This window comes from Delphinus delphis, chromosome 9 (assembly GCF_949987515.2).
Source record: "Delphinus delphis chromosome 9, mDelDel1.2, whole genome shotgun sequence".
Classification (NCBI taxonomy): domain Eukaryota; kingdom Metazoa; phylum Chordata; class Mammalia; order Artiodactyla; family Delphinidae; genus Delphinus; species Delphinus delphis.
The window spans coordinates 105,781,288-105,793,755 of NC_082691.1; the positions used below are offsets into that span (position 1 = coordinate 105,781,288).

Genomic DNA, 12,468 nt, shown 5'->3' on the forward strand with positions numbered 1-12,468 from the left:
TTAAGCACTGGACCACCAGGGAAGTCCCATAAACTTTATTTTATATACTTGGGAGCAGTGGAAAGGAAAAAAAAAAAAATCATCCTTAAAACAACCACTATTATTTCGGTTTGTTTTCCTTAACCATAGTCTGTTATTCTGGTATTTTCAGGGTTTTTGGTAAACATCAGCAGACTGGTTTTAAAATTTATATGGAAATGTGAAGGACCTAAAGCAGCCGAAACATAGAAACAAAGTTGAAGGATCATCACCCTGATTCGAAGCGTACTGTGAACCACAGTAGCTAAGACGTTGTGGGACTGGCACGGGGATAGACATATCGGTCAGTGGAACATGATTGGGAGCTCAGAAACAAATCCTTAGATTCACAGCTAATGATTTTTGACAGTTCAGTGGTACGTGGAAAAGAATGAATTTAGACCTTGACCTCACACCATACGCAGAAATGAATTCAACAGGATCAGGGACCTGTAGGTAGAAGCCGAAACTGTAAAACTTCTGAAAGAACTTATAGGAGAAAACCTTCATGACTTCTGGACTAGGCAGAGTGTTTAGCTGTACAGCAAAAGCATGATCCAGAAAAAAGAAATTGATAGAAATTTGGACTTTCTCAAAATTAAAGATGTTGCGCTTCAAAAGATACCATTAAAAACGTGAAAAAACAAGCCAGAGATTAAGAGAAAATATTTCCAAGTAATATATCTAATAATGGCTTCTGTCCACAGTATATAAAGAAGTTTTGCAGCTCAATAATATAAACAACTGAATTTTAGAACTTGGGCAGAAAATAAAGTGTTTCACTTAAGAAGATATATAAGAATGTCTGGTAAGCAAATAAGCACATGAACAGTTGTTTTAACACCATTAATTGTTAGGGAAATGCAAATTAAATTCTGATGAGATACCACTACATACCCACTAGAATGACTGTTCTCAAAGAAGACAATGCTAAGTGTTAGTATGTGAAGAAATTTGAACCCTCTTGCCTGGTGGCAGTGTTAAAATGGTAGAACCTCTTTGGAAAAGTTTACAGTTATATAAAAAGTTAATTGTGGAACAACTGGATTTTTGCGAAAGAATGAGGCTGTACCCCCCCCCACACCATATGCAAAAATTAACTCAAAATGGATCAAGAACTTTAATGTAACACCTAAAACCATAAACTCTTAGGAGAACCGGGATGAATCTTCACGGCCTTGGAGTTGACAGCGGGTTCTCAGATACGACACCAAAAGCAGGAGCACAGAGAAAAGTAAATAAATTGGACCTGATCAAAATTACAGGCTTTGTGCATCCAAGAACATTATTAAGAAAGTGAAAAGACAGGCTTCAGAATGGGAGAAGATATTTGCAAAGCATATGTCTGATGAAGGTCTGGTATCCAGAATGCGTTAAGAACCCTTACAGCTCAACAAGAAGACAAGCTGGTTCAACGACGGGCAGAGTGCTTGAACAGACATTTCGCCAAAGAAGATATTACACACGGCCAGTACGCTCAGAAAGGGGCTCAGCGTCACTAACCACTACGGAGATGGAAACCAGCCCAGAGGGCGATGTATTCACATCTCTTATTACACACACACACACACACACACACACAGAAAATAACAAGTGTTGGCAGGGATGTGGAGAAATTGGAACCCTCATTCACTGCTTGTGGGAATGTAAAGTAGCCAACATGGAAAGTGGTTTGGTGGTTCCCCAAAAAGCTCAACATAGAATTACTATATAATCCAGCAATTCAGGACTTCCCTGGTGATCCCGTGGTTAAGACTCCGCCTTCCGGGCTTCCCTGGTGGCGCAGTGGTTGAGAGTCCACCTGCCGATGCAGGGGACACGGGTTCGTGCCCCGGTCCGGGAAGATCCCACATGCCGTGGAGCGGCTGTGCCCGTGAGCCATGGCCGCTGAGCCTGCGCGTCCGGAGCCTGTGCTCTGCAACGGGAGAGGCCACGGCAGTGAGAGGCCCGCGTACTGGAAAAAAAAAAGAAACAAAGAATCCGCCTTCCGATGCAGGAGACGTGGGTTCAATCCGTGGTCGGGGAACTAAGATCCCACATGCCTCACACCACAGCTAGGGAGTCTGCGTGGCGCAGCTACTAAGCCCGCACACTCTAGAGCCCGTGCACCACACTAAAAGATCCCACGTGTCGCAGTGACGATCCCACGTGCCGCAACTAAAACCCGACGCAGCCAAACAAATAAATATTTAAAAAAATAATAATCCAGCAACTCTACGCCTAGGTCTATATCCAGAGGGATTGGAGGCAAGGACTGAAACACCTGTGTTCATGCAACATTGTTCACAGGAGCCAAAAGGTGGAAACAACCCCAGTGCCCACCTACAGGTGATGGATAAACGAATGTGTTGTAGACATACAATGGGAACATTATGAAGTCTTCAAAAGGAATGACGTTCAAATGCACGCTACAACGTGGATGAATCTTGGAAACATTATGCTAAGTGAAATAAGCCAGACACAAAAGGACAGATACTGTATGATTCAACTTCTGTGAAATACCTGGAAGTGGCAAATTCCTAGTCACTGAAAGTAGATGAGAGGTTACCAGGGGCTGGGGAGGGGGCACAGGAAGTTACTGCTTAGTGGTTATAGGAGTGTCTGCTTGGGGTGATGAAGACGTTTGGGTTGGAAACAGCAGCGATGGTTGCACAACAATGTGAATGTAATTAACACCCTTGGATTAAACACCTGAAAATGGTTTAAATGGTGGATTTTATGTTACATGTTTTACGACAATTTTAAAAAGAAACCTATCCAGACTCCTCTGTTCTGTGGAGTGCTGTTTCCCAACCTTTCCTCCAAGGTAAATTTTGAAAAGGTTTTGGAAGTGGATCGTAGTGAAAGTTGCACGGTATCGTGAGCGTAATTTCGTTCAGTGAAACATCTTTAAGAGCACACTGAGAGACAGACCAGATCGTGGTTGTCTATGGGGTGGACATGGGGGTCTTTTGAGGAATGGATGTGTTTTAAAACTGGATTGTGGTGATGGTTTCAGAACTATAAATTTACTAAAGTAGATGACGTATATCCATGTGTGTATATTTATATGTATATAAATGTGTGCCTGTGTCTCCCCTTTCTGTAATTAATTTGTATTGCTCTAAATTTGAACTCTAATGTTTCTGTAAAGGCAGGTAATACCTAAGGTCACACTGTCCTCACTGTCAGGTCGTCTGTTGAAAAGAATGAAATCAGTCCAAGCTTTCCTTGCCAAGGAAGTGGTCTTGACTTCTTGGCGTTATCCTGTCTGCACTGAAAGCGTATGCCTTTAATGATCCTAGCTATTCCTGTTCTAGTAAATAGCTTTAAAATATTACCATGTTCATTTCGGTGCCAATTAGTGCACTTAAGATATTTTATTGATGGTATTTCTGTAGTATATTAACAATGAGGGAACAACATATGGCAATTACTTCCGTTTTAGGAAGCACTTAACTAGATGAAAAGCTGTAGGTAGCAGATATCCCACTTCAGAACAGTGGTCTAATTGAGTGCTGGGGTGGGTTGGTAACCATGGTCTCTACCTTGTTGTCGGAAGGATGGGTGATAAAACAAATTTAGATACTAAGATGTGTTGGCAAAGTAACTAGCTCTATTAAAAATAAAAATCCCAGTGTTTCTGCTATTTCTAGATGTGTGACCATCATGTAAATCCTTTGTTATTTAGGGTTTGCTACTCAACAGAGGCTGATTTTTGACCCCTAGCAGAGTTCTTAAAACTCAGACCCCTTTGCAGCATCTTTTGCTGCTAGGGTTCGTCTTGTAGCTGCAGGGTGTTTGTTCCTCATTCTGGCCTTTGGTACTCTACCTTCTGAAGCTTCTCTCCCTGCTGTGTACTTGCCCATCATCTACCAGGACAGAATAAAGGTGTTTCTCTAGAGTTGGCTTTCAGCCGTGAGCTGAAAGAAGAAAAGACTGTTCATCACTGGACAGGCACGGCGAAAAGGAATCACTCTTAAAAGTTTGTTCCTCTGGTGCCTTTAGGAGAATCTTGCTTCTGCAGTTGCCTCCTTTTTAATACAGACGTCTGTTCCTTTTGTCATAGGCGGCTATTCTGCTGATCACCCCGTGATCAGAGTCTTCTGGAGAGTCGTGGAAGGCTTCACGGATGAGGAAAAGCGCAAACTGCTCAAGTTCGTGACCAGCTGTTCCCGCCCCCCTCTCCTGGGGTTTAAGGTGCGCAAGCTCGCCGGGCCTTTAAACACCAGCTTGTAACTAGGAAAGCCAGCGGGGTAGCAGGTGGGGCTGAACGAAGTAGTGCGCACACATTGTTTTCAGAGAACAGCGTTGACAGTGTGTCACAACACCCGGTTTATTATTTCGGTACTATGTTTTTAGCCTCATTAACTGAGTATTTCAGCTCCATCACTGAAGGATTGGTTATTATCTGTGTATCCTGGTGCTGGTTTTATTTGGGGTTTTTCCCCTGCGTTCACAGCGTCGACCTATTGCTGTGAGGGTTGTCAGTGTGTTGGGGGTTAAAAGCGAAGAGCTGCTGCAGCCGGGCGGGCGCACGGTGACGTGACTGATTAGTACCACGCGTCTGTGCAGCTCAGGCTGGTTTCACTTCCGAACTGAAGAACACGGGCTACGAATGTTGACGGCGGGTGTTTGGGAAGAATGATGCATGAGCAGTAGTATATTTTTTCCTAGTTGCTCACTGTTACTTATTTCATGTTACCTGGCCTTACTGTGTCGTTTCTGGTAATTCATGTTGATCTCCTATAAACTGGCTTAATATTTTTAGCAATTAAAATTGGTCATGGGGGGCTTCCCTGGTGGCGTAGTGGTTAAGAATCCGCCTGCCAGTGCAGGGGATATGGGTTTGAGCCCTGGTCCGGGAAGATCCCACATGCCGCGGAGCAACTAAGCCCGTGCGCCACAACTACTGAGCCTGCGCTCTAGAGCCCGCGAGCCACAGCTACTGAGCCTGTGTGCCTAGAGCCCGTGCTCAGCAACAAGAGAAGCCACCACAGTGAGAAGCCCACGCACCGCAGTGAAGAGTAGCCCCTGCTCGCCACAACTAAAGAAAGGCCACGCGCAGCAACAAAGACCCAACGCAGCCAAAAATAATAAATTTATAAAAAAGATAAAATAGGGCTTCCCTGGTGGTGCAGTGGTTTTAGAATCCATCTGCCAATGCAGGGGACACAGGTTCGAGCCCTGGTCCAGGAAGATCCCACATGCCGCATAGCAGCCAAGCCCGTGAGCCTAGAGCCCGTGCGCTGCAACGTGAGAAGCCACCGCAGTGAGAAGCCCGCGCACCGCCACGAAGAGTAGCCCCTGCTTGCCGCAACTAGAGAAAGCCCGTGCGCAGCAATGAAGACCCAACGCCGCCAAAAAAAGAAAAAAAGCTTGATCCCTGGTTGGGAAGCTAAGATCCCACATGCCTCGCGGCCAAAAAACCAAAGCGTAAAACAAGCAATGTTGTAACAAATTCAATAAAGACTTTAAAAAATGGTCCGCATCAAAAAAACCTTTAAAAAAAAAAGATAAAATAAAATTGGTCATGGGACAATTTATGTTTTTCTTATTCATAGTAAAAGAAATAAAGCTATATTTAATAGTTTAAAGAGGCACACAGTGGTATATATAACATAAAATAATAGCAAGTTAGGCAGCATTGTACATTGCGTCTGCTTGTGGGACCTAATGGATTGGCATTCCCTTTCCAGTAACCTTGCATTGGACACTGAGTTATGTATTGCTTGTTCTTTTCTTCAACTTTTACTTTGAAATTATTTAAAATGTATAGAAAAGTTGGAAGAATTGAACAAAGAACTTATTAACCCACTTTGACCCATCGTTAACATTTTGCCACATTTGTTTTATCATTCTCTCTATGATATACATATATTTCTTTCTGAATCATTTTGGAGTAAAAGTTGAAGACATCATGTTTCTTACACATTTTTCCTACCACCTCAATGCTCTCTTACACAGACACAGTTAAGTGATCAAAAGTAAGGAATGCACAGTGATGTACTGAGCTTCTCTGAGCCTCTGCTTCAGAGTGTGGTCCTGAGACCAGCAGCTTCAGCACCACCTGAGACCTTGTTGGAGTTAAAACATTCTCCGGCCTCGCCCAGACCCCCTGAGTCCACTCAAGGAGGGGGCTCAGCCCTCCTGTTTCTACCTGCCCCTCGGTGTCCAGAGCACCTGCAGCAGCCCAGCCGTCCCGCAGTCCTCCGTGGACTTCGACTTCCCTGGTCTGCAGTCCAGTCCGAGGCTGCACACTGTTTACTAGCCGGTTTCCTCCAGTTGTGGCTCGCGGGCTTCAGTAGTTGTGGCTCACGGGCTGTGGAGCGCAGGCTCAGTAGTTGTGGCTCATGGGCTTAGTTGCTCTGCGGCATGTGGGATCTTCCCAGACCAGGGCTCGAACCCGTGTCCCCTGCATTGGCAGATGGATTCTTAACCACTGCGCCACCAGGGAAGCCCCCACAGGGATTGTGTAAATGAAGTTTTTGTTTGCCAGTAGAGAACCACGTGAAGGCTGATGATAAGAAGCATGTAAGTCTCTGGAGTCAGCAATTCGTGGCTGTGCTCTCGCTGCTCGGTTTTGCCCACGTCATAAACTATGTGCTAAATTCAACATGTAGATGAAACAAGATCCAGCTGAAATGCAGTTTCGGCCGTTTGGGCACCTGTTGTGGGCTGATGTGCCACGTGCTCGGGGTCCCAGTCAGGGCAGGAGCTGCACTCCTGTTTTGTTCTTTCTTTTCCTCTACAGTGGTTAGTAGGTAATTATTTTTTATGCTATTCTTTTTTTTCCTTGTAACAAAATTAATGTTTTCATTATAGAAAATTGGAAGTCGTGGTTTATAAAGAAGAAAAAAAATACCTATAATTACTCCCATTCTAACCATTATCGTGTTTGTATGTGAATGTGTGTTTGTATCTATCTATCTATCTATCTCTCTATATATATACACATATGGGCATGTGTTTACGCAGATAGATATGATTTTAAAATATAACTTAAGCTGCATCGTGTTCAGTTTTACAGGCTGCTTTTTTCACTCAACATTACATCAGGATCATCCACATATTAAATAGTCTTTGAAATATTTTTAATAAACTTCATAATGTCCCATCATGTGAGTCTACAATTTACGTTCTTTTTTTTTTATTAGTTGTTTACAACTGTTCCTTCCTAATAGTGCCGTCAGCATCCTTGTACCTAAATCGTCTGCATCTCTGATTACTAGGATCCGCTCCTAGAAGTAGAGGCCGTGGTGAAGGATGTGAATGTGTGTGAGTTCCTGCTGCTTCCTGCCAGGCTGTCCCCACAGAGTTACCAGGTTACACCCACAAGAGGAGGATTTGGAGCCAGTGTCCGCAGAGACCACTGAATAGACTCGCCTCTGCAGTGGCATTTGAAGCGTTTGCGCTCCTGTCACAGCTCTAAGGAGGGAGCGTGCTAGTGTAACGGGCGCCGACCAGGCCCACCGTCCTGGTTCTCACTCCTCCCCAGGCACCAGCTGGGCTGCCGTTTTGCTCTTCTGTCACCGTTTTCTGCGTACATTTGGCAGAGAAGTTTAACTAGCCAGGCTTCTGAAACCCTGCAGCAGTGGAAAGGCGAGAGCACACAGGCCCAAGAGCTAGCAGACTGAGGCTGTCTGGGTAAAGACAGTCCCCACTGCATTGTGCTCCTGCTGGAAGGGAATGTATACATCACATCTTGTATCTAATGATGTTCATGTATCACAGAGAGAGTCACTGGTTATCTGTAGCCATCAAAGGACCTGGCGTGTTCAGTCTGGAACAGTGTCTAGGAGTTCAGCCTGCAGATACTTTTGCCCAATGTAAAATGACTTATTGCATCATTGTTTGGAAAAAGTGGAAACTTTTCCACTGGGCCCCGTGCAGCTACAGAGAAGCTGGGGAGACCAGCTTGCTGTGGGAAGGCCACAGAGACGCATTATCAGATGGAAAACCGTCGAGGTGCAGACGGCGTCTATAATGCGCTAGCGCCTTATGCTTGTTAGGTGGAGGAGGGAGAAAACACTCTTGTCTCTGTGGAAGGTCCTCAAGACACCCACAGCATTGCTGCTCATGGGGTGGGAACTGGGCAGCTGGGGGCCTTTTTACACTATAGCTGGAAAAAATAGCCAGAACGTCATTATTATGTCTAAAAAATGACAGCGGATGCCCGACGCCATCCGTGCTGGTGCTGCGGACAAGCCGCAGTCCAGACGCTGCGTCTGCCTGGGCGTCTCTCTAGCCTTTTCTGGCCTGCAGGCCCCGCCCTCCTCAACTCTGCCTGTGGTCCAGTCAGTGAGGGAGCTGGGTTGCTTCTTTGCGTGTCTTGTAAACTGGTCGCTAGAGGTTTCACCGGATTCTAGATGTGAATGTTCCCTTTGGCAGTAAGGCTGCACAGACGCTGTCGTGATGCTCACGTCCTCTGGCTCCAGCATCAGACCCCGTGGTCGTGAGTCGTCTCTGCAGGGCGGCTCCGTCTGTTTCCAGCGTCCTGGCTTTCTGCATCTGGGCGTCTGAGGGGCTGAGCGGTCACAGAGCTGCGGTCGCCGCCTAGATCCATTCTTTGCTGTGCTTGAAAGCAGCCATCTTCCAGTTGTATCGTTTCTTCCTTTCTTAGCTGATTTCTCTATTACGAAAAACTTTATATTTTCTCATCAGCTCTTTGGTTACCCTGAGGACTGTTTGTACAGCCAGGATACAACAATCAAGGAACTCTTGATTATTCCTCATTTACAAGTTATCAGAACATTGAGGGGGATAACTGGCATCTTCTGAAGTACATTTTGGTTCCTTTCTTATCATTATGAACTTTTCACATTTGATGTGTTTCAGTCCATTGCAGTCGCTCTTTGATAGTGCCCCATCCGTGGGCGGGCGAGGGCCTCCAGGTGGGCTCCAGGATCCCAGGTAGCTTTGCGTCGCTTTCTTGCTTTCTGGTATGAGAAGATAGTAACACTTGTCACGTACATTTCCTGGCCCACGTCTGGAATCGGATGTTTTCCCAAGAAGCCCTGTTTCCTTTCTTCAAGAATAGGTTGGTAGAGACCAAAACCCAGGCACTTGATCTGTTCATTGTCACAGGTGGTCATTGTGTCCAGGCCTTTTCAGTGGACAGAGCTAGGAAATGGGCGTTCTTTTGTCCCCAAGAGAAAAATTCATCACAAGTTCAAACTGCTATTTCAAATTGAAATTTAGGCGTATAAGGTTTCTACCCCTTTGATTTTTATATTGGGGTCTCTCTGCCTATGAAAACCGTGGCTCCTGTTAGTTCATTTGCTTCCTCTGATAAGTTCTAGGGCCCTGCTCTAAGTTATAGTTGTCTCTAATACTTACATAACAGTGGGGCTTCCCAGTGGCACAGTAGTTAAGAATCTGCCTGCCAGTGCAGGGGACACGGGTTTGAGCCCTGGTCCGGGAAGATCCCACATGCCACGGAGCAGCTAAGCCCGTGCGCCACAACTACTGAGCCTGCGCTCTAGAGCCCGCAAGCCACAGCTACTGGAGCCGCATGCCACAACTGCTGAAGCCCACATGCCACGACTACTGAAGCCCACGTGCCACAACTACTGAAGCCCACGCACCTAGAGCCCGTGCTCCACAAGAGAAGCCACCGCAATGAGAAGCCCGCGCACCGCAACGAAGAGTAGCCCCCGCTCACCACAACTAGAGAAAGCCCACGCACAGCAACAAAGACCCAACACAGCCCCAAAAATTAATTAATTAATTAAAAATTAATAGCCATAAAAAATCCTTATATAACAGTTATACATCATACTACAGTGGTTTTAGAACAATACCAATAATTTGCTGTGACAAAACCGTTGTAAGATTTCTTTGCAATTCTAAAACACTGGAAATATTCCTCTCTGTGTGATTAAGCCACCAATAAATAGGTTTATTTGTTTCATTTTGCTTTCGATATTTAGAGATTGCCTTTTTCTCTCCTGGATTGAAATTGTTTTACGTTCACTGTTGCTGCATCCACGTGGCCCCTGAGCCTGATCCACACGGTGTGGTTCATTTGGAGAAGACGGGCTTCTGCCCTTTCTGTGGTTTGGTATAAGCAGAGGTTTATATCTTCAGCTCTTCACCCTTGTACCTTTCTGAATTTTAAACACATTTTTAAAAGACTAAAAAAATAAAAGCTTTAGAGACCCTGCTCACTGACAAGGCTATGTCTCCCACGAATTAATGCTATTCTTTATCCCTTTTTATGCGTGGAGCCCAGGGTACAGGATTTGGTAGAAATTTAGAGCTGAGTCTTGAGCGCAGTGCAAGAGCGAATGTCCTTTTGGGGAAAGGTGGCTAGGGGCGGCAGCTTTTGTGTACGAGTCTGGAAAGCTCATTTCAGGCCGTGCTTGTTAACCTTCTCCTGCACACCCGCTGTCTTCCAGGAGCTGTACCCCGCGTTCTGCATTCACAACGGGGGCTCCGACCTGGAGCGGCTGCCCACGGCCAGCACCTGCATGAACCTGCTGAAGCTCCCCGAGTTCCAGGACGAGGCACTGCTGCGGAGCAAGCTGCTCTACGCCATCGAGTGCGCCGCGGGCTTCGAGCTGAGCTGAGCTGAACCGGCGCGGCCGCGGCCCACCCTTGACGGCGAAGGCCAGGGCCTCTGCGCGGCACCTCCGGCCAGCAGGGCGCCCAGGCTGGACCCCAGGCTCTCCTGGGTCCCTCCCCCGCCACCCCTCTTCCTGCATTTTTAAATGATTTATTAAGTTGTGCTCTCGTATTTAGATGGGCGTTGCTTTTCAAATAACTTAAAATAACAAATGTTATGTGCCACGTGGCTAACTTAGTAATTTTGCCAAGAAGAGCACAGTTTTAAGACTGGTGGCAACTCAGTGAAATTAACCAAAGATGAAGCTTTGGCTTTGCTGGTGGAACCGAGCGCGGCCTGGGCTCCTGGCAGAGGCGCTGCTTGTGGCTCGGCCCAGCTCCGGGTCTGCAGAGAGACAGGCCTGAGGGCGGAGAGGCTCGCTCTGGGGGCCACTGCTTCTTGTGTGGTTGAATTGTTTACAGGCCTAATTGGTAAAACTAAAGGCTTCCCCCCACCCCCAGCTGCCTTTTCCCAGAGTGGTTAGGTTTGGAAAGTAGATAACAATGGTAATATTTTATTTGTGTTTTTTAAGCCATTTCCCCAAAACGGGACTAGCATGCTTGTTTCCGGCCTGCCGCTGACCTGCATCTTGATGGTTCGGACGTTACTGTGTGGGGGGGTGTGTGAGGCGGGAACTTCCTTCTGTTTCCATTTCTGTCTCCACCTTGTGCCTGGAGAGCTTTCAGGGGAGGGGGTCCCGGTCCAGTCCCTGCGGCGTGTGTGACCCACGAGGGCTCGGGCAGAGGAGACCCTGCAGCGCCGTCTCAAGTCACTTGAACCAAAGTGGTCCTGCGCCTTTGCACTGCGGCCCGGGCTCCGCGGGCCGGTCCTCCTGGATGTGCGGGGATGCCGCGCTCCCGCACCCTCTGCCCCCCCATCGGTGCTGCTGTGTAGGAGGGGCGGGCGGCCCAGGCGCCTGGGGCCTGGGTGATTCTCTCGGGATTCGGCACTTTATCAGGACCTGGGTGGTTTCAGTCTCCACAAGTCTCCAAAAGCGGAGAGCGTTTCAGAGCATCACCTGTGGACACAGATGCTGGGGCCGCGGAGGACTCTGGACCGTGCGCGACTTCTCTCCCACGGCTGGTGTTTCGCTGCCACTGGAGCTCTGAGCTGTCGTGTTGAACTGGCCAGAATTAGCAATATACTTCTAAATGTGGGAGAACTGAATGACACTTTCAAGACCGTGACCGTTATCGAAACAAAATGTATAATTTCTTAATTTGAAGAATAAATTAAGTGTTTAAATGCTGTTTGTAGTCTTGATATACAGAAATAAAATAATTAGGGTTTGTCCTTGGTTTTATTTTTATTTTAGGTCGTTTTGTGTTGGATGTTCTGTAGCTTCTTTACTTATTAGTTGATGTGTATATTTTATCATCAGTATTTTGGAGACGGAATATCTGGGACTGAAGAGAGTTGGGCAGTTACTCTTATTCGGGTTTCTTTCCTCAGCTATTCTGAGCATATTTATTTGTATGTTCCAGTGGCTAAATATTTGCTAAATATACTTACTTAGCTTATTTGCTAAATAAGTCCATGTTGGAGTCGTACCCCAAATCATTGTAATTAGTTCTATTCTGCCCTAGTGAAACCACAACTTCTGAACATTAGTTTTATCAGGCTTGTTTAAATGTCATCAGTTCATACAGGGTACAGCCACCTATGCTTCAGAGGAGGTATACTAGGCAGTAACGCTTGCCGTCTGAAATGCGCTGAGCGAGGCTTCGAGAAGGTTGCCCTGTAACAGCCCTTCCCGCACGTGCTCTGGTGAGAGCCAGGTCCTCCAGGAGTGACCCTCACCTTGCCAGTTCTCATTACTGAGGAAATTATACTTCAGGAAGGTTCTCCTTTCTCCGTCGTCTCGT

At 46.5% G+C, this 12,468-nt stretch overlaps 1 protein-coding gene across 3 annotated transcripts in view; it reads left to right on the forward strand.

Annotated features, from left to right (window-relative positions):
- Positions 1-11,908, forward strand: part of UBE3C (ubiquitin protein ligase E3C) — a 114,029-nt gene extending 102,121 nt beyond the window's left edge. For all 3 annotated transcript variants that reach the window (XM_060021200.1, XM_060021201.1, XM_060021202.1), the window contains exons 22-23: positions 4,067-4,197; positions 10,398-11,908. In XM_060021200.1, the coding sequence (XP_059877183.1) occupies positions 4,067-4,197; positions 10,398-10,568 (302 nt within the window). In that variant the 3' untranslated portion in view covers positions 10,569-11,908. The remainder of the gene's footprint in view (positions 1-4,066; positions 4,198-10,397) is intronic.
- The last annotated feature ends 560 nt before the right edge of the window (positions 11,909-12,468 follow it).